Source organism: Lepisma saccharinum, chromosome 6 (assembly GCF_977018435.1).
Source record: "Lepisma saccharinum chromosome 6, izLepSacc3.1, whole genome shotgun sequence".
NCBI lineage: Eukaryota > Metazoa > Arthropoda > Insecta > Zygentoma > Lepismatidae > Lepisma > Lepisma saccharinum.
Window position 1 is genome coordinate 3,335,350 of NC_139234.1, and position 22,670 is coordinate 3,358,019.

The window sequence follows — 22,670 nt, forward strand, 5'->3', positions numbered from 1 at the left end:
AGCTGCACAGCATTATCACAACACCAATTACAGATATTCTGGCAAATCGACAAAGGAATAAGAAATGTGGTGGCAAAGCCATATAGGCTGGAACCCCACCAAGATAGCGAACGAACAAATGCAGGCAGTCCAGTTCCTTTTTCTATGGTATAGTTTTCAAAATTGTCATAAATAAATTAGAGTGGACATGTCCATTTGCTCTTTATTTAATTGATATCGTGTCAGTATTATTACCATGATACTCTATGTTAGGCCCTCTTTTTTATACTGAAGCATTTCCTTTATCATTTTTGATTGCTTAGAAATGCAAAAGGATGCACAGTTAAACTCTTCTGTGTTCAGTAAGAGATTAAAGTTTGCCCCCACCCCCACTTTATTATTTGCAGTGTTTAGTCCCTACTAACATACTTCTTCTTCTTCCTACGATCATACACACACATAAATTCATTTCCGTCACAATAATGTATGCTAATTGTTGCAACATGATATATTAAAATTGAAGCAATGTTTTTTGAGGAGACAACATTATTATGGGGGAAATGTGCCATGTTTGCCCCCTTGGGAAAAAAATACCTTTTTGTCCCTCCCTGGAATATATTCTGCGGACGTCCATGCCTACTAATATTCACGTGCAAACAACATCTACTTTGAAATTTCAAAATTCTACTGCCTTCTGCCTTTTTAATTATAAAGATAAATCACTAACGTCGTCACGAAAAGTAGCAAGAGAAAGAATAGAGAGGAGATCGTTGTTTTCGACGACGTGGTCGCATTTATTACACCCCTTATGAAAATAGAAATATATATATAAGATAAACATTCATTTCATTTGCAAGACCTCAGGAGGCATCTGCCCCCCATTATCCCTCCTCTAGCCTCGGGTCTTAGCGCGGATCAGCTGATCTGTAATGGCTACATCTGGTATCACTGATCCAATCCACGTAGATGAGTGAAGCAGTTTGTTTTGGTGAAAATTTCTGCTGTTATGTGAAGAGAAAAACTGTATCAATTCTCCCACAAAAACGGTGTTACGAGTACATCAGGTGAGACAGTAAATATTACGGTATTCTAGAGTGAAACTGGAATAATAACATGTGTGAAAATGAAAGTTCAATGTGTTACGCCCTTCGCAAAGTTGAAGCACTTGTTTACGTATGTTAATTATTAAAATAAGATAATAATATTAATTCAACCTAATGATTTGTGCGTAATGAATTGTTGCTACCTTAATACTGAAATAGGCTACACGCTTATAGGAAGGAATCCGATAATAACCAGCAATGCACGTAGTCTTGAAGTAACTGAGTGAAGGGAGATTTTTACGTGGTAGTAAAATTCTATGAATAATGTGAAACGAAAAAGATAAATACTTCGAGTTGTTAGTATGTTATAAACCATGGAAAAATATTGTGTACGTATATTGCTGGAAGAAATTGCATTGTCACGTTTTCAACAGAAATTCATTAAATTCATACATTTTTAACCCTTTCCTCATCCTTCCACATTCCTTGCAAAACTCGTTTGGCATATGGATTAACATTTCGGTAACCACCAAACGTCTCTAATTCCCTTATTTTCGTATTTTTCACATTGATACTTACATATTCTGCATTCGTAAGGATTCTTCTATTTCGCGTTTCGTTTTTTGCAGGCAAATAATCTCAATTTTCGAAATATGGAGTATTTTTATTTTCTTCGCTTTTGCTTGCGTTACACGCGATATGGCGGAGAAATCTTGACTAGCGTAGTCCATGATCAGTGGTTATGCAGTGTTGCGACCTTCTTCATAGCAAAATATCTAGGTACTAGTATGGAGAATACGTAAGTATGAATGTGGAAAATACGAAAATAAGGGAATTAGAGACGTTTGGTGGTTACTGAAATTTTAATGATATGGATAACAACATAGGCCTTTAGCCTAAAAATAAACTTCAGTCTGCTGACGTCAGAACGCAAGGTAGCAAGAGTGTTGTGCGATAAGTGATTGAAATAAAACAAAGCAACTGAAACCATTGGCGCGTGGATAGGTTAGTAGGGCCACGCAAAGGTTTCAATAGTGAAAAAGATAGCCCCACGAACCATTGGCGCGTGGATAGGTTAGTAGGGCCACGCAAAGGTTTCAATAGTGAAAAAGATAGCCCCACGAACCATTGGCGCGTGGATAGGTTAGTAGGGCCACGCAAAGGTTTCAATAGTTAAAAATATAGCCCCACGAACCATTGGCGCGTGGATAGGTTAGTAGGGCCACGCAAAGGTTTCAATAGTGAAAAAGATAGCCCCACGAACCATTGGTGCTAGTCCCACGAACCATTGGCGCGTGGATAGGTTAGTAGGGCAACGCAAAGGTTTCAATAGTTAAAAATATAGCCCCACGAACCATTGGCGCGTGGATAGGTTAGTAGGGCCACGCAAAGGTTTCAATAGTTAAAAATATAGCCCCACGAACGATTGGCACGTGGATAGGTTAGTAGGGCCACGCAAAGGTTTCAATAGTGAAAAAGATAGCCGCACGAACCATTCGCGCTAGCCCCACGAACCATTGGCGCTAGCCCCACGAACCATTGGCGCTAGCCCCACGAACGATTGGCGCGTGGATAGGTTAGTAGGGCCACGCAAAGGTTTCAATAGTTAAAAATATAGCCCCACGAACCATTGGCGCTAGCCCCACGAACCATTGGCGCGTGGATAGGTTAGTAGGGCCACGCAAAGGTTTCAATAGTTACAAATATAGCCCCACGAACCATTGGCGCGTGGATAGGTTAGTAGGGCCACGCAAAGGTTTCAATAGTTAAAAATATAGCCCCACGAACGATTGGCGCGTGGATAGGTTAGTAGGGCCATGCAAAGGTTTCAATAGTTAAAAATATAGCCCCACGAACCATTGGCGCTAGCCCCACAAACCACTGGCGCGTGGATAGGTTAGTAGGGCCACGCAAAGGTTTCAATAGTGAAAAAGATAGCCCCACGAACCATTGGCGCTAGTCCCACGAACCATTGGCGCGTGGATAGGTTAGTAGGGCCACGCAAAGGTTTCAATAGTTAAAAATATAGCCCCACGAACCATTGGCGCGTGGATAGGTTAGTAGGGCCACGCAAAGGTTTCAATAGTGAAAAAGATAGCCCCACGAACCATTGGCGCTAGTCCCACGAACCATTGGCGCGTGGATAGGTTAGTAGGGCCACGCAAAGGTTTCAATAGTTAAAAATATAGCCCCACGAACCATTACCGCGTGGATAGGTTAGTAGGGCCACGCAAAGGTTTCAATAGTTAAAAATATAGCCCCACGAACGATTGGCGCGTGGATAGGTTAGTAGGGCCACGCAAAGGTTTCAATAGTGAAAAAGAGCCCCATGAACCATTCACAGATAGCCCCACAAACCATTCACGGATAGCCCCACGAACCATACATAAATAGCCCACGAACCATTCATAAATAGCCTTAGAGATACTGGGCGAAAGGGGGTGGGGTTATCACCCCCATCAACCTCACATTGAGCACGCCACTGATCCTGTGCACGTTATGTTGTCGCAAGTTCGTAATCAGAAATGATGAACAGTAACTCGCGTTTATTTACGTTCTAGAACTGTTACACAGTTACAAAACCGCGCGTTTGGAAACACTGACCGGTTGTTACGTCATGAGACGCTCGCAAATATTTGGTTCACGTAGTAGATGGACATCAAGGGAACAGCTTTCATGCATCGGAGCGACATTAATGTCGAAAATTACATGATTTATCGGCAAAAAAAATTCAACGAGTTGAAAGCAAACTTCCAAGACCTTCCTAAAGTATAAATAAACGCATTTCGGTAAGTAATTTCTCCTGTAAAATTGAAAAAAGACGTTTTGGGGAAACGTAAATTTTACCGCTTATGGAAGTTCAACCTCAAAAACATATATCCTAAACATGCAAACTGATTGCAAGATGAAAATTACTTATTCTGTACACGTAATAATGTTGCAATGGCAATCGATTGTATTGTTATAGAGAACTTGTAAGTTCGATGGCAAAGTTCACAACATTAGAATTTCAAATGTAGCTCACGTCGGTGATCTTAGCACCTAATTATGAAGCTCACTATTTTGGTACATGCCTTTACTCCTTCCAGTTTTCACCAGGTTATGTAGCTTCTTCAGGAGGTTGACAAGATTTGGAGTACCAGTGAGATATACCGGAAACACATTTAACTCGTTTATTTTGAAATAAAATTAATTTCTATTTACCTCATATGCATAGCGGAACATTTTTCAACTAGGGATTACTTTTTTCAATGAAAAAAGCGTTATTTTTAACATTATAAGTATTTATTTGTCGTTGCTAATTGGCGGCCAAATTTTGACTCACGTTGTCTATCATCAGCTGATATGCAGTGTTTCCAAACTTATGAACCAATAAATGCCGCACAAACTATTCACAAAAGCTTTTTAAGCGAAAATTGATCCACAAACCATTCATGGAAGGTTAGGTTCAGTTAGGTTAGGCAAACATAGAAAATTGAATTGAAAAAAAAAATCCCACTCACACGTCATCTTGTAAAACTACCGCGTGGTTGCTACACTGACAGGGGGTTACATAATCGAACGCACGGAACATTTGATTCACGTAGTCGACGGTAATGGTGGCACGAGCTATCGTGCAATGGAGATGTCGAAAAATACCTTATTTACAGGCCGAATAACTTGCACAATTCGAAAAAACACTTTTCCCAGCTTCAGATAGTCCACAAGAACTAAATTCCGTAAGTACTTTCTCGTCTTTTCTCCTGTAAATTTCAAGACATGTGTTTCCGGTATATCTGATCGTTACCAAATTTGGTTTAAAATGTGACAAAAGGTGTTTATTTATTGCCATCCATTTAATCATGTTAAGTTCGTTGCACCAGATTATAATTCGTATGCAATGACAATTACAAAATAGTACAGAATTTTGTGTAATTGTAATCATAAAAATAGTAGAAGACAATCAGGTCACAGACTTTCATTAATTAACCTTTTGGATCCCAAGCGTCTCGATCGAGATACCTAAAAGTAACCCTCACGGTCCCAAGCACCTCGATCGAGACGCTGTGTCAAGGTCGTAGTTTTTACGTTATAACTTTTCTATTTTTGGCTAGAATTTCGATTTTATTTTATATTGTTCATTGTATTTAACAGAAATGTTTCTTGCACCCTTTTTTTCTTCATGAAAATGGAGGTGAAAAGGTGGGAAAAGGGACTTCTCTTTTGCATCTCTTTTCAAGGAAAAATATAAATTTCAAACATTTCAACAATTTTTTAAAATAATTTTTGGGGTTTTTCTCCCTTCCCCCTCCATATATACGCCAAATTTGCATAAATTTTGCATTTTGTGCATTTTGACATTTTTTTCGGGGATGGGGGAAACGCCTTAAGAAAAGTATTTTTGAGGGGATTTCCCCCCTTTCCCCCTCCATATGTACGCCGAATGTGCATAAATTATATATCGTCTGAATCTGTGATTCATTCTGCGTACAACGGTATATAGTTCATATCTCCAGGGCAAATAGTCTCCGAGATAAAGTCATTTTAAGGTACCGCTGCATTTTGAAGCTTGAATGAGTGGCGTGCCGACCATTCCTTTTTTGATGTACAACTCAAGTTACATTGGTCATATGATAATAATGCAAATATTTTTGTGTTCCTTACATGTCAGCGATCATTTCCATGTCGACACTGTCATGTACTTTTTTCGAGGAAGTGGGAGGGGGCGAAACCCCATTTTTTTAAAAAAAAAAAGTATTTTCAGGGGATTTCCCCCCTTTCCCCCACCATATATACGCCGAATTTGCATAAATTTCATATAGTCTGAATCTCTGGGTCATTCCGCGTACAACGGTATATCACTCATCTCTCTAGGGGAATTAGTCTCCGATCTACACTCATTTAATTGAAACTCTGCATTTTGCTCAAAATCGGCTCGGGACCGTGAGGCTTACTTGTGAAAATGACCTTGGGACTCAAAAGGTTAATACTATCCTATGTAAAGAAAAATATGGGAAAAAACACACAAATCATGTCACAATTTCATTGAAAAAATGGCATAAAGAAATACTGTTTTAGGGAACTATATCAGATAGTAGTGTATGGGTTAAAAAATCCTCAACACTGTTGATCATTTTTTTATTGGCAATCGCTGGGCCCAAGTTCAAATTGTTTAATTCCTATATCATCATGCTTTGGGTAAGGTACCTTTTACATCTTTTTGCCAATAGATAAGACTTTCTGGAACTGCAAACAGTGCTAATTACTTTCAGAAAGCTTGAAATTTGCATTCACCATCATTTTCACTATTGTGCAATACTTTCTCTTCTATGAATAAAGAACCCCTTGTCAATGGGAAGCGCAGATTTTGTTTGCCAATAAATTGCACTTTTTTGAACTTCCAGCAGTGGCAATTCCTTTCACCAAGGTTCAAATTTACTGTAACAATCATTATTACAATTCTACAATACTTTGTCTTTCTCCTATGAGACTTTCATTAAGCATTTAGAACTGTTACCTATCCCTTTACTGAAAAACTAAATTTAGTTTGATTATGGTTTCTGAAATCCCTCTGGCAAACCCATTATACAATACGCGACATAAGCTGGTGCCCTGCTGACATTGAATTGATTGTCACAACGGAGTTACTGCCGCTATGTGAACGTCTTTCTGTTTGATTAACTGGAAGTTAAGTTATTCTTCCGTTAAGTTAAACGGAAGAATAAAGAGATGTAATTCTGTGTACTGGTATGACCACAATCCTCATATAGTAATTCAAGTACAAATAAATATTTCTGGTTTCTCATTCCTGCTGGTGTGATTGCCCGATATTTCTCAGAAATAGAAAGAGAAAGTTAGTGTTCGGGACGTGGAAGTATGGTTTGCTGTCATAAAAACACAGATAGGTAACATTTTAAGAAATTAAATTGTAGGTAGTGCTTGATGTGAGGGGGAATTAGGAGAGTGGTATCTTCCTCCCTCCCCCACAACTATCTCATTTCACTATGTTAAATCATATGAGCATCCACCAGCTACCGTCATTTATTTCCTGCACTGCCATACTCAGCACAGTTTATATATTTAGAGCTTTACGTTTCAAAATATTCATAAATGACTGGGAAATTGAGGCATGACGTATGAAACAATCATAATTATCAAACTCTTCTACCAATGATAAAATCTCCCCTCAATATCTTTGTTTCAGTGTATACAAAGCCAATATGTATTTACATTGATATCTCCTTCTTGACAGATTGTGATGCACACTGCCTTGCATTAGAAATCAGATGGTTCTATTATCAAGAACTGGAAGAGCAAGCCGAGAAAGCATGGGAATTGAGCTTCGCGGGAGACATGGACGAAGTGAATTTCAGTCTACAGGTAAAGCAAGTAAATCCTGAGATCAGCAATGTGGCCACTTGGGAGGAGAATGAGAACGTCGCCTTAAACGAAGTTGTGGATGCGAACACAGAATTTCAGGTAGGTTCCCTTGCTATTACTTCATTTGATGTTGCTGATGTTGAGAAAGTAGTTTTTGGGACAACTGGTTACCGGAGTGAAATAACAGAATGCATATCTCTGTGTGTAAGTGAGTGGGTAATGTGTACAGTATTTATTGAATTTTGAGTAAGCTTAGGGTCAGTTACCTTAGTGTTTCTATATGAGCAAAATTCTTCCAACAGTTGTGACTTAAGAACATGATTTGATTGCACAATCCAGTTTTGACAACAAGGCAGATTACAGGGCCTACCCTACCGCTTGTGTATGTCATTAACAGCTAAAATATAGCATTTTCATAACACAATGCAGACAGGCGTGTACTAGGTTGAAGTTGCAAACTGGCCAAACAATTCCCCCTCCACACTAGCACATTCTCTGTTTTTAACATCTCTTCCACTCACATTGCATTGACACCATAGCTGCCAAAACAACACAAACAGGAAGGCTTTGTTAACGTTCTTTGCTTGAGCTGGAGGTGCTAGAGCTCTGGATTATTTATTTTATGTTTCAGGAAGGACATCCCCGAGCTGTTCAAATGAAAGCTGACTACCCTCGCAACAGTTGCAGGAACAAATGCAACATAGAATTCTACTAGCTAGAAATGTTAATTGGGAATTATCCATTGTCTGTTGCTTTTACATATACCAGGTGTCGCAAAGTCGCCAAACCCGGTGTTTACGATCATATAACTGAAAAGCTAAACTGAACATGAAGAAATGCTTTCTTCAAAGATAAGGCCCTGCATGTTAAGCAAATTATATGATACAAACATATAGAATATCATGCATTATTTAATAATAAATAATTAAAATGTTGCCAGAAACGAAAAAAAAATGTTCATATCGTATTTATTGAGAAAGTTGGTTATTTTAGAAAATATTATGAAGAGCAGTTCAGCACACAGAAAACACAATCTGCTATTACACAACAACCAGCTCACTGGATAACCGCCTATTCCAGGCACAGGAAACAATTGACAAACGTAATTCACTACCAACATTTCAGGGTTGCAAGGTGTATGACAGTTATGGAAAATTTTCTAAAATAACCAACTTTCTCCTTTTTAGTTAAAAGTGCCTTAGTGTGATAGCCAGAGGTGAAACATGTTTGTCATTGACACTTGCCAGCAACAGTGTTGCCCGTGTGGTTCGTAATATTACAAAAATATGGAATTTGGAAATAGCTCGGTCATACCCTTGTGCAATATTTGTAAGATTTCAACAAAATACTTTTTCTGTCAAATTCAATAGAATTCCATCAAGATTGTTCGGTGATTTTGAAAAATGTTGCAATAATTTACCTCAGTGGGTTCTGTGTGTCAATAAATATATTTTGCCAAGAAAAAAAATGTTTCTGGCAACATTTCAATTATTTATTATTAAATCATGCATGATATTCCATATGTTTGTATCACATAATTTTCTCAACATACAGGGCCTTATCTTTGAAGGAAGCGTTTCTTCTCATTCCATTTAGTTTCACAATATAGAAAAGGAAAGTTAAAAATTGTACTTACGTATGTGAGTATAGTGCTCTTATTGTAGAACGACGTTTCAGAGATTGACTATCTCTTTCCTCAGGTTCGTATAAAAACTAAGTACTTGGCATAGTACTGCGTCAAAAATGTAATATGAGGATTGTGGTTAAGGGTTGGTTAGGGTACATTTAAAATATTAAGTTTTTGCTATTAGAAGTACGTAAAAACCAAGCCGTTCCCTAATAAAACTTGTACAGTAGACCTATTCACAGGTAAAAAAGTTAAAAAAGTTAAAATTCTAAAAAACCTGCATAAATCACAATGCAACCTGCAGGTTTGGCCTTTCCTACCCAACTGTTTCACAGTTGTACGGTTGTAAACACCAGGTTTCGCAACTTCTGGGACACACTGTACTTATGCTAACACTATATTTCGAGTCTTCAGGTGAACAAATTTCTTTTTGCCAGTGGTGGAGAAAACATACAACAGACATGTGATATTAATAATCCAGTCCACTGACAAATGGTGTGCAGCAGAGTAGTTGGGAAAAATATAACTGTCTTCTGCCATTGATCAACACGTTTCCTGCCAGGGTGGTTTCACAAATTCGCAAATTTCACTTCTTTTCCCGTAAAAAAATAGAACAGGCAAAACACTTTCATGTGCAGTTGACTCCCCACGCCTTGTTATACTTGTGACCGATGGCATGATAGGAAAACGCACAAGCCACATGTTTTGGTCATAATGACCTACATAGCTTCATTGTTGTATGCCAGAGATCATTGTTGTGTGCCGATGTGACAGAGATCGTGTTGACCTACAGAATTTTCTGTATGATGATGTATGAAGTAAACTAATAATGTTATGCATTGAAAAATATCTCAGGGAATGAGACTTTATACTGCAGAATACATGTTGCAAATATCTCATGTTTTTTTTTTTTTTGTTAATGTTATTAGCAATCAATCAAGCTCTGGGTTGCACCACTTTCGAAGCACACTGTGTTATATAATAATATAATATTAATTAATATATGTAAATGCAATATTAAATATTATTTTTATATTTTTTACTACTCAGAATCTATCAGGTGATCGTTTTTAATTATCTCTGGGTCCCTCCCTTGAATCTTTTTCTGAATCTGCCACTGCTTCATGCTTTATGCAATTTTAAGAGGCACAAAGTAATTTCAGGGTTTGTTTATGTTACTCTTGTGACCATCAAAGATAGTTGTTGACTTACAGAATGTGCGAAGGGAAGTCAATATATAATTCGCAAAGTGAAATATCTTCGAATTGCTGCATTGTGAATTTATTTTATGAATATCAGTCGTTGCACTGAACCTTTCTCCAAGTGTCGGTGTAGGTGGCAGCACCACTGTGTATCGTATACGGCACTAGTAGTCACGTTCTCGTGCGGCGGTGAGTCATTCGAGTGTCAAGTGGGTAAGATGGCAGGTGTTCAAGGTCACCCAGTTAGCACGGAAGGTGATGGTCACCGTGTTTTGGGACAGTAAAGGCATCCTACTCGTGGAATTTCTGCCCCAGGGTCACACTGTCACTGCAATATGCAGGAATTTTTCACCAGAAAATGATCTATGAGTACTTTTTTAAAAGTTAATTACTGCAGTACTGTAGTAGTGTTTTCTATGATGACATACATAATACGAGGTGTGGCTAAAAAATACCGGATTGATGTTGCTGTCGACAAATGGCAAGCATGTCAAAGTCAAGCGGTGCATGATTGTATAACGTGATATCCTGCCTATTGACTGTGTGATTGCCCAGGGTGGGCGGCGCTCAGTTCCGCTGTAGCTTGTAGGCGAAGTGAACCGTACATCTGTGCTCCGTCGGAAAAATGTTAAGTGTAAAGTGGAACAGCGTATCAATGTGAAGTTTCTTATGAAACTCTGAAAATCCGCCACAGAAACTTATGTTTTGTTGAAGGAAGTGTACGGAGATAAGTATTTATCACTCACTCAAGTGTTTGAGTGGTTTCAAAGGTTTAAATGGGGACGAGAAGTGATCGCAGACAACTCGCATCCTGGACTGCCTTGCACGTCAAAAACTGAACCAAATATTGCAAATGTCGGCAAATTGATTTGAATTGGGTACCCCAAAGTCAAACTGTCAACCAACATTATTACATTACGGTGCTGACGACCCTTCATGAGCAAGTAAGAAGACGACTACGTGATTTGTGGAAAAGGAAGTCATAGATTATTTATCAGGACAATGCTCCTGCCCACACGGCATTGTCAGTAAATGCTTTTTTGGCCAAGTATGGGATCCCAGTGTTAGAACATCCACCCTATTCACCGGATCTCGCTCCATGTGACTTTTTTTTTATTCCCAAAAGTCAAATCAGCACTGAAAGGAACCAGATTTATGACCGTAGAATCTGTGAAAACAAAAGCGACGGAGGTCATGAACATTGTTTCAGAAAATAATTTCCAGCACTGCTTCCAGCAATGGAAGATTCGTATGGAGCGTTGTATCGATAGTGCAGGGGAGTACTTTGAATGGGATAATGTTCGTATTGTACAAAATAACCAATAAAAGATTTAGTAGCAACAGTCCAGTTTTTTCCTAGCCACACCTTGTACGTATTGTAAATGGTTAATGTGTAGATAGAACTGTATTGCAACAATAAAATTTGAGTCCCCGGTTAGCACAAATTTTTTTAACACGAACTCTTGATTTTTCGATCCTTTGGAATTCGTGTTAACGAGGGTTTACTGTATATTTAAGCAAAAATTTCAGTTTACTTTTGAGCATCCTTTATAGCATAATGGTTATGCTGTTGCCTTGTACTCAAGAATGATTGCATTCGGTCCTCAGTCAAGGCATAATGATTAGACACTAGGTCCAGTCCCAATTAGCCTATCTGTGCACAACATGGACTTAAAACAAAAGCTTTTTGTCGGTCCACTTTTATACTGAATTTTTTTTTTTTTTTTTTTTACTTACCATAAATACCTGAGGGCAGGGGTCCTCAGTCTAGCTAGGGGCACACACAGATAATTTGATTTCACATGTAAAGGCCACTATATTTTTTCTTTTATGTTAATTTTTATCGTTTTATTTTGCTTTTATTTACAGTCTAAGTTTACCTCATCCCAATCTGTATCACCCACTGAAACGTATGGACTGACACAGTTACTGCAAATTCTTGAGGCAAAAAGGAATGCAAAGAAGAACACTGCATCAGAAAAATCGATATTAGAACTATGTGAAGTGTTAAATGAGACTTACGAAGGTATTTTTTAAATTCTAAAACCCTGTTGTGTGAGAGCATGTATACCTTCTTTACTCTTTTTCTGTACAGTAACCCCTTTCAGTAATGCAGCAGGAGTTTTGTGCCAGTGATGTTTGAAAGTGCATTTTCTTCCTAAGCCTTATATTTGCGTATACTGTAAACATGTTAAATGCCAATTTTCATCCTCTTCCAAGGCTTGAGCAACTTGCTTGTTGACACCAGGAAACTCTCTGTGCAGTGCAAGCTTTCCGCTCCTCAAGGGCAGTAAGCAGAAGAGCAGTAGTGGGGGAGCTGCTTGCATCGAGAGGTGAAATACGAGGGCTATCCAGAAAGTAACTCACATTTTGGAATAAGAAGGAAGACAAGTGAAAGTATACATTTTTTATCATATACATTTTGAAGCGACACTCTTACACTACTTTTCGACATAGTCTCCGTACAAGTTAGTCACTTATCATAGTAATGAACAAGCTTACAAATTCCATTGTCATAAAAAGTTGGACCCTGTGGACTTTTACAGGCCTTTCATTGAGAGGTTTTGTGTTCCTCTGTCAAAATTTTCGGAACCCATCATGTACAAAACTTATGGTAGCCTAACTTTTTGGTCACAACTTCATGCAATAAGCTCCGTGAAATTTGCAGAAACTCAAACAATAGCTCTGTTATCGTAACACGGTGATTTTAACGAATCTTGTCATTGATTTTTGCGACCAGTTCATCTGTCACAATGCTCGGTCTTCATCGTGAATGTTTGTGTGGCCATCTTTAAACATGAGGCACAGTGGTCGATGAATGTCAATCTGTTTAGTGTCTTTCGCCAACAAAAAATCGTATGACCGACCTCACTTCACAACTGGCAGGATTTTCAATCGGAGCACTCATGTTGGCAATGTATTATGAACAGAACAGAAGCGACACGAACACAGCTGGATGCGCACTGAACGGGCAGAAGTCCATGTACAAAATGGCAGTGCTCGCCCTGCCCCTAGCGGCAGCCTACCGAAACGTGAGTGACTATCTGGATAGCCATCGTATTATGTTAGGGAAGGTGTGGCCTCCTTTTAATAGATTAACTATGGATTTGATGTTACAGTGCATGAACAGAAGTGATGAAGCCTCCTGCTCACACCCTCCTTTTTGCACTTCTTGCAATGCTACAGTATTGTTGCTTACTCTGCAGTCCACACGTGCATACGAGAGCACTCCTTCACAAATACAGCATGTTGCCTAGGCCTGGGCTAATTCCTCTGCACATTTTTTTTTTTTTGTTTCTGTAATCAATTTGTATTTTGTGTGTACACGTGAAACTCTTCTTTAATCTGTTCTTTGATGTTTTATTGTTAAATTGCATGAACAAAATGGGAAAGAGTTTCAAGAAACAAGAACCAAAATTATCTTGATTTTATTAGAACACAGTGTAAGCTTCTAACTTCATAATGTTAACCATTATCGTAGCTTTAAACCTTGTACTAGGTTTTGTTTGAGGTGTGTAGGATCATGCTGCGTCGGTGCCGGGATAGAGGGGAAAATCCCATCATGTTCCTGACCTTGGGAAATGATTTGATTTTTCGGATTCGAATCAGTCTAGAAATTTTTAATACATTCTTGAGTCTTCTGCAGTACAAGGGTTGAAAATTTCTTGGAAGTTGGAGTTTTTATTCCGGATGTGAAAATAATCACTTTAGGGAGAAATGGTATGTAAAATTCGAGATTTTCAGTCAGAAAATTCCGAACATCCGATTTTATTTTGTTTGTTTAATTCCTGCCCACCCCTAAAACGTACATCCTGCACACCCCTAATGAAAAATGTAAAAATAACCATAACAATGATGTTTTTGGAAATCTTTATTTTCCTAGCTTTCCAAGTTTTGTTATTGATGCACAATATTTTACTACATGCTGAGTAGATTCTGTCGGGTTATCTACCAGCTGAGTTGCGGAAAATATTCCAAGCTTTCGAGAGCTAACGTCACACTCGTCTTCAGGGTTGTAGCATTGATGAGATGAGTGACAGCTTTCGCAAATCACCTGGTCGATAACCCAAGAGAATCTATTCATCATTCGTCGCCAGGAAAGCTTCAAGTCTTATTACTCCATGCTGTTTTATTTTACAGTTTTCTCTTCCAAACTGAAAAAGAATGCACTAGATAGAAATGTTCCTCAAGTTCACGTCACCCATCACAAGCCAAATAAAGTCTCCACTGGAGTGGCAACTTCTGAAGATGTAAAATCCACGTACCCTGGAATAACTCCCGAAGTGAGTAACAATAGTCTTAACTGTTTTTGTAGGAAGGAAATTTATATTCTGCAGGTTTTTATCTGCAGAGCATTATGTGCCAAATGCATGCGTGATTTGAATATGTCCACTGACCACGATGCTGCAAGCTGAAGGTAAAAAGTAAATGCTATGAAGGGACGTGGAGGTAGGGCCCCGCATACGTCACAGTTTCAGCCATTTGTAGAGGTTGTGTGTCCAGCGCTATGCTTCATGTGCCTTAACAACCCCTCCTCCAAGGATTGTCCCCCAGGTACACATTTATTGAAGATTGTAATATAATTAAGCCCTGTTTCCATATTTAAAAACACTAAGTGTTACAGGGTCGAAACGTTATCTGTTAAGTGTTTTTATCTTAATAATAAATTGCCTTGGTCAGCAACTTAGTGTTTTTATTGAAGATTGAGTAAACTCCAGACACTAAATGCAAAGACATTGCTTGAAAAATTGTGACTTGAAACCATCCTCCCTGGGTTTCCCACGTGGCAGTTGGACACCCCACCGACTAGACCATGCTGCTACCCTCCACTGTGATTCACAACCAGAAGTTCAAATTCCTCTTGCAAATGAAGCAGCAGTCTGCAAATGGCAGGCACCTCAGTGTCCAAGGAAGTTTAGCTGTCGAGTTGCCACCTCACCACAAAAGGTTCCAGCTCTTGGGTTCTGGTCTAGGCCTGTGTGTTTTCTTTATAAGTTGTTGTTCATCCTCATTGTTGCGGTGAACCATAAGTGGCAGAGAAGTGTCATAAAATGGGAATCCCGAATTTTGGATCTGGTAACCAAATCTCCAGCCCTCGCAATATCTAAATCAAGTTTTTAAAAATGTGGGTCCATTCTGGTATATCCTATCTATGTGCAGAAAGTAAACTTTAAGCTTCATAATATCTGTTGTGAATCAGTACATCCTTATTGTAGAGCAAATGCCTATGTAATTCCCATGAAATAGAAGAGTAAAATGCTGCAGGCCCACTGGTTGTGAGCATCAATTTTGTCATTTGCCAAAAAATTGACTACAGTTGAATCTGAGTTATATGTATGTCAAGAGGTGAAGAGAAAATAATACGTATATCTGAGAATTACTTACAAATCAGATTTACATAAGACGCCATTATTAAAATACTGTAATTGCATCTACTAGGGTCAAAAAAGTAAGTTACACTCGATCCATGTTCCTGTACTAAGAGAGATAAAATAATCACGCTTGGTGGCAACACTGTCTGGAATGTTTTCTTGACGCACCAGAAGCAGCCGTGCTTTAGCTGGTTTAGTATGAGAGTAGTCACAGGGTGAGTATGGTGCATCATATTGAGGTGGCGTCCAACATTGAGGTGCGCTCCGTCGACCGATTTTTGTGGGCACGAAGGCATAATCGGAGTGAAATTCATTGCCAAATTATCGAGGTGTATGGTGAGAATGTGATGTCATGCCTCATGATCGTAAAATGGTGCCAGATGTTCGAAGAGGGAAGATCAAACGTGAATGACGAACCGCATGTCAGGCAGCCTGCAACTGTGAACACTATCGACAACGCGGAGTGTGTGAATGCAATCATTGTTGCTAATTGTGAAAATTAGAAGAGATTGCAAGTGAACTGAACATATCCCATGGTAGTGCATCTATGCTGATTCGTGATCAGATGAGTTATCATAAACTGTGCTCTCACTGGGTGCCACGCTTGTTAACTGTCGGGCACAAAAATCAACGTTTTGATGCTGCGCTGTCATTTCTTCGGTGTTATTCCATGAATGGTCTGCAGTTTCATAACAAAATCATCGCAGGAGATGAGTCCTGGGTGCACCAATACAGTCCCGAGACAAAGAGGGCATCCATGGAATGGGGACACAAGGATTCGCCACCACCAAGTAAAGCCAAAACCTGTCCAATGGTTCGAAAGGTCATGCTGACGATCTTCTTCGATTCCGAAGGCATTGTTTACAGTGAGTTTGTGCCCCGAGGAACAACAAACAATGCCACAACATACTGTGAGACTTTAAAGAAACTGAGAAAAGCCATTAAAGATCGAAGGCCCAGAAGATTGAGTGATGGGGTTGTTGTTCTTCACAACAACTCTACCCCCCCCCCCCCCCCATACAGCTGGTGTCACACAGGATTTACTGCAGAAATTCAAGTGGAAGTGTGGTCTCACCCTCCCTATAGCCCCAATTTGGCACCACATCAGATGAGGAAGTGCAGGAAGCAGTCTCAAAGTGGTTCAAAGAAATTGGATGGAATTTTTACACACAAGGAATCGAAAGACTGGTCACACGATACCAAAAGTGCTCGGAACACCTTGGTGACTATGTTGAAAAGAGTTAAATGTTCGTGCATTGTCATCCAATAATTTTTTCTTTCTAATGTGTTTTGTTTGTTTTTTACAGGGAGGTGTAACTTACTTTTTGATTCACCCACGTATTTTTTGGAACGAGGTATACATAATACAGGTTGTTTCTATCATAAGTGGTAAATTAACGAATCTGAAAGTTTGATTCTTCAATACATTACATTTGCCACTTTCTTAGTAAGCATTTTTATATTGGACACTATAGTTTTATTGTTTCACTACCCAATTTTAAATAATCGTCTAAAGTAGCATATCTTTTACTAATGACTGCAAAATGTGGTATAAGCGATGCCTAAATCTGCAGCTATTTCAGTTTTAGTTTTATGTGATTAGTGTGTGCTTCCCGTATAAATTCTACTTTCTGGTAAAGTGTGTAACTTTTTCTCTTGCTTTTCTCCATGGCCGACCAGTAGCAACTGTCACTCGTGTGACGACGTAGCTTGGTTATGTATAAATCAACTGTATTTTATGAAAATTAGTACGTTTAACACCGAATTACGTATAAATACATTACGTACAAATCAGGTTTAATTAACATGTTTCTAAGTTATATTTTGTCGGGACCTGCAGTAATTTACGTATAAAACAGAATTACCCAGAACTGAGTTACGTATAAAGCTGTATTTTAATGTTAACAAATTATAAGAAAAATATCTGCAAATGTTTGTAGAAAATTATTGTAATATGGGCCAAATTATGAAAAACCAGGTACTGCTGATTCTCAACTGAAGTAGGTCTTCTTGATACATTATTGTAATGCATAAATAAGTTGTATCTAAAGATATCCGTTTGGTGGTTACGTGGAAAGAGCTAATCCACTTACAGTTCATTTTTTGGTGCAGTTTTTTGATTGGGATTGATTTTGTCATCTGATCGTGATCAAAAAACTTGGCAGAAAAATGAAGTAGATTAGAATGCATAAATGAGCATAAGTTACTATTAAGCAACATATATTATTGTGTAACATGCATGTAAGAGCAGTTTCACACAGGTAAGAGAACAAGGCTGACTAGTGTAGTTTATAAACTGAGTCTTTAAGAGCCTATTTTAGTGATTTAGTGCATATTTTACTGGTTGAGAGCCTATTTCAGTTGTTTATTGCCTATGTTACATGCCTAAATGTGTAGTTATAAGTGTTCTAAAATCTGAGCTGTGCTTAATTACTATTGAACTTCCAATTTCTTCAGGTTGCCAGTTACTTGAACCACAAACATCCTGATCTGCTTCCTAAGTTGTCTTCAATTTTGGCTGAAGAGAGTGCTTCCATTAAGACTCGGGATCCCACCATGAGCAGTAAGAATGCATCAACCAATGCTTTCCAGACACTCACAGGAGCCAGTGATGCATTATCTCTGTCTGAAACTCTAATAGGTAATAGTTTTTCTTGTATGTACGCATTGCTTGCATTATAGAATTATTTTCCTGTAGTTTACGGTTATTACAAGCATAAGAAAACAGTTTTTCTTTGTGACGTTTCAGGAGAACACACGCTCCTTTCATCAGACATTTATTTTCATTTTGACTAAAGATACAGTTATAACAATGGTTAGTAATTTTTTTAAACAAAAAGAATCAGTTATATAATGGATGTTGTCAATGTTACATTGTTGTAATATAGCAACCTAACTGGGAATATATATATATATTATCACATTATTTTTTATTTAGAATTATGAATCTAAAATATCATCAGGTAATTCAAATTTATCATTGTTTTCACAAAGTCTCTCGATGTTTTCTGTTACATTAAATTTTAAAGATGGTGGCTTACTCCATTTGTGAAAAAGAAAACTCCATACTGGATCTATGTTACCATTTTCATTATTTAATTTATTCCAGTGTTGTTCTGCAATGAACGAAGCTTCCCAGACATTCAACTCTGTGTTTCCCGTTAATCTTTTTAAAACCCTTCTCTTTTTAATCAAATGCTTCTCTTCGATGATATGAGTTGACAAACCTATTCTTGGGTTTAGATTTATAATGTCCAAATCGTGTTCGTGCCATCTTATTGCCATTTTCCTTGCTTTTTGTCCCACATAATCTTTTGAACATGAACAACTTATATTATATATTCCTGTGGTTTCCACATCTGGTAGAGAGTTTCTCATTTTGAATTCATTAAATGTACATTCCAAACTTCTTGGTGATTTAAAAACAATTTTGAAATTAAAACTTCTAAAAATTTTTGCAATTTTATGTGAGAATCCCTTGTGGAATGGAATGCACACAAATTTATTTTCAACAGATTTTTCATCTTTCTCTGTATTTCTCTTTTCCTTTAGTTTTCTTGCAACTTGTTTTTTGATTTGGTTTATTCTGTTAGTGTGAAAGCCATTTTCTTTTGCTATATTAAAGAGCCTTTCTTCTTCATTTTTGATATCCTCATTATTAGAACATAGTCTTTGTGCTCTCAGGAAAAAATTTAAAAATATGTTATCCATTGTTATACGCGAATGTTCTGATTTGACATGGATGTATTTTTCCCCCGCTAATTTTTTCCTATGGACTGATGTTTGAATTGTTGAGTCAGTTGTCTTAATTTGCAGATCAAGGAAAGATATTACATTGTTATTCATGGGTTCGCAAGTGAATTTTATGCGAGGATGTGATTCATTTAAAAAGAGAAGGGTTTTAAAAAGATTAACGGGAAACACAGAGTTGAATGTCGGGGAAGCTTCGTTCATTGCAGAAGAACACTGGAATAAATTAAATAATGAAAATGGTAACATAGATCCAGTATGGAGTTTTCTTTTTCACAAATGGAGTAAGCCACCATCTTTAAAATTTAATGTAACAGAAAACATCAAGAGACTTTGTGAAAACAATGATGAATTTGAATTACCTGATGATATTTTAGATTCATAATTTTTTTTTAAAAAAATCTCAAATAAAAATAAAACAGACTGTTTTTTCACAGTTAAGTTGCTATATTACAACAATGTAACATTGACAACATCCATTATATAACAGATTCTTTTTGTTTAAAAATACTAACCATTGTTATAACTGTATCTTTAGTCAAAATGAAAATAAATGTCTGATGAAAGGAGCGTGTGTTCTCCTGAAACGTCACAAAGAAAAACTGTTTTCTTATGCTTGTAATAACCGTAAACTACAGGAAAATAATTCTAATAGGTAATTATACGGTTTATAATTGCAATTGCTATTAGTCAAATTGGGTACTTTATTTCATGCGAAAGTGATACAAGAACAAATTGAGGTTTTGTTTCATATTGCAAGTGTGATATGCTATGGGCACAGAAGTAAGGGTGCAAAATAACAGTGGGGAGTGATTCTCCCAACTGACATCTAAGCTTTGTTTCAAGCTTCTTTCATTCTTTCAATATGGCCAATCCAGGTTATGCTCGACGATTTTATTTATCTCACTATGTTCTTTTGTTTTGTGAATATATGTAGTTCTTTATTTTCCATACATGTGTTTCTTCACTTATCTTATTTGGTTAAAATATTCTCTGCAAAAAATTAATAATATCTTCAGTTTTCTTTTTTAAAATTCATCTTTCACAAGCATAATAAGAACTACCATCTATCTGTGCCATAGCAGATCAGCATAATGAGTGGTGTTCAGAACCAGAAGTATCTTGGTTGGATGATAAACACGAGGACTCCTGAATGGAACCTCTTCGGATGAATGACTCCACTGTCATGGTACATGTCTGAACTGACATCATGCCATTGTAGACTGATTGCAAGAATGGCAGATTCCTGCACACGCACGTTTGCATTCTGACAGGGTTACCAACTGATGTTGGTAAACACCATGGGTATGGAATTTTTGACTGATGCCGGTAAAGTACTGGTATAAAATTTACCAATGCTGATACCGATATTCTATCAGTCCGATATTAAATTCGAAATGGTTCTTGACCTACTTAATAAATGTATGTTACCAGATGAACCAAGCTTTTGAAATCCAAATGAAGCTGCATGTTCAGACATTTACTTTTAAAAAAAAGAACAGAATGGAGATTATATGTTTATATAGATAAAACTTATAACAAAATGGCACAATATTGCACTAAATTGTAAGATATATATACAGGGTGTCCGGGCTAGAAATATACAAAAATAACTGCTGATAATATGAAAATTACTCCTTATATTGTCTCGTAATGGTGTTCAGTCGACAGACCATCGATCCCAGATTTCAGTAGTCAGTACGATTAATAGTGCTGTTGAGCCATGCATGTGCAAAAACGGCATGAGAACAGTTCTCAATAAGACGGGCTGCTAACCTTGGCAGTCATGATGTGGATGCCACAGCGTCAAGTGCAGTGCATGTTATGGTTGGCTGGTTTGAAATCATTAAAGATGTTGTGTACAAGAAGAAAGTTCACGATTTGGGTGATTTGAGACAGAGCACCGTTGAAGCCAATGCGCTAATAACTCCTCAAATCCTGGTCATCACTTGGAACGAACTTGAGTATCGTTTGGATATCTGTTGAGCTACAAATTTTGAGGTGTACCAGCGTACATAAAAACTTTCTGAGTTACTTTGTACAAAACCGGGAAAAGAAAGTTAATAAACTTTACAGATGCTAAAATATATGTGTGTATTTTTGTATACCTCTAGCCTGGACACCCTGTATAATTGTAATTTTAGCGATAAGCTCATGTCAGTCGATACTGATAGATAGGGGCATGCATATTTCGTTTTTGACGAAAAAACGAAATTTAAAAAACTCATTGTAGTGTTAATTTTTCATGTTTTTGAAAGGTGTGAGATGCATTTTGTGACCATGTTTTATACTATAGAAAAGGAAAGTTAAAAATTGTACTTACGTATGTGAGTATAGTGCTCTTATTGTAGAACGACGTTTCAGAGATTGACTATCTCTTTCCTCAGGTTCGTATAAAAACTAAGTACTTGGCATAGTACTGCGTCAAAAATGTAAAATGAGGATTGTGGTTAAGGGTTGGTTAGGGTACATTTAAAATATTAAGTTTTTGCTATTAGAAGTACGTAAAAACCAAGCCGTTCCCTAATAAAACTTGTACAGTAGACCTATTCACAGGTAAAAAAGTTAAAAAAGTTAAAAATCTAAAAAACCTGCATAAATCACAATGCAACCTGCAGGTTTGGCCTTTCCTACCCAACTGTGCTTATCTATCCACATGAAGGTCAATTCTCAACGAATATTTCCCCTCCCCTTAATTTTCTCGTTTCCCCTTATTACGTCACAAATCCAACGTGAATTCACGTTCCTCTCTTGCAGCTTGCATAACTTGGTATAATAGGTCTAACCAACATACGAACATCCTGGATATGGGCTAGCAAAATTGCTGGTAAAAAGAATAAGGAAGGTAAATGAGAACACCCAATATAGCGTTAGGAATGCCGTAGAAGTTAAAGAATGTATAGAAAATCTGGAAATTGATGACGAGGATACAATAAGTAGTTTTGATGTTGTTAACTTATACCCAAGTGTACCGAGGGGGCGGGCGGGAGATTGTTTACTAAGGTGGCTGTTGGAAAAAGGAATAGACATCCTAACTGCTTGGGAATATGTACGATGGTATAACCTTGTAACGGAATATAACTTTTTCTATGTCAATGACAGTATTTATAGACAAAAAGAAGGCTTGGCGATGGGAAATCCCATTTCGGGTATAGTAGCGAGCATTTTTATGCACTTCATTGAGAAGGCAGCTTTGGAAAAAACAGGAATGGGTATTAAATATTATGGGAGATACGTTGATGATATCTTGATTATAGGAAAGGGGGTAGCACTGAACAAGGTTTTTGAAGAATTAGAAAAACAAGACGAAAGAATAAACTTCACTAGGGAAAACTTA

The 22,670-nt window shown here is 37.7% G+C and overlaps 1 protein-coding gene across 1 annotated transcript in view; it reads left to right on the forward strand.

Annotated features, from left to right (window-relative positions):
• The first annotated feature begins 910 nt into the window (after positions 1-910).
• LOC145988508 (uncharacterized) overlaps positions 911-22,670 on the forward strand; it is a 48,533-nt gene continuing 26,773 nt past the window's right edge. Inside the window, exons 1-5 of the mRNA XM_083123378.1 lie at positions 911-1,043; positions 7,255-7,481; positions 12,081-12,237; positions 14,352-14,494; positions 18,041-18,224. Coding sequence (XP_082979504.1) covers positions 7,356-7,481; positions 12,081-12,237; positions 14,352-14,494; positions 18,041-18,224 — 610 coding nt within the window. The 5' untranslated portion in view covers positions 911-1,043; positions 7,255-7,355. The remainder of the gene's footprint in view (positions 1,044-7,254; positions 7,482-12,080; positions 12,238-14,351; positions 14,495-18,040; positions 18,225-22,670) is intronic.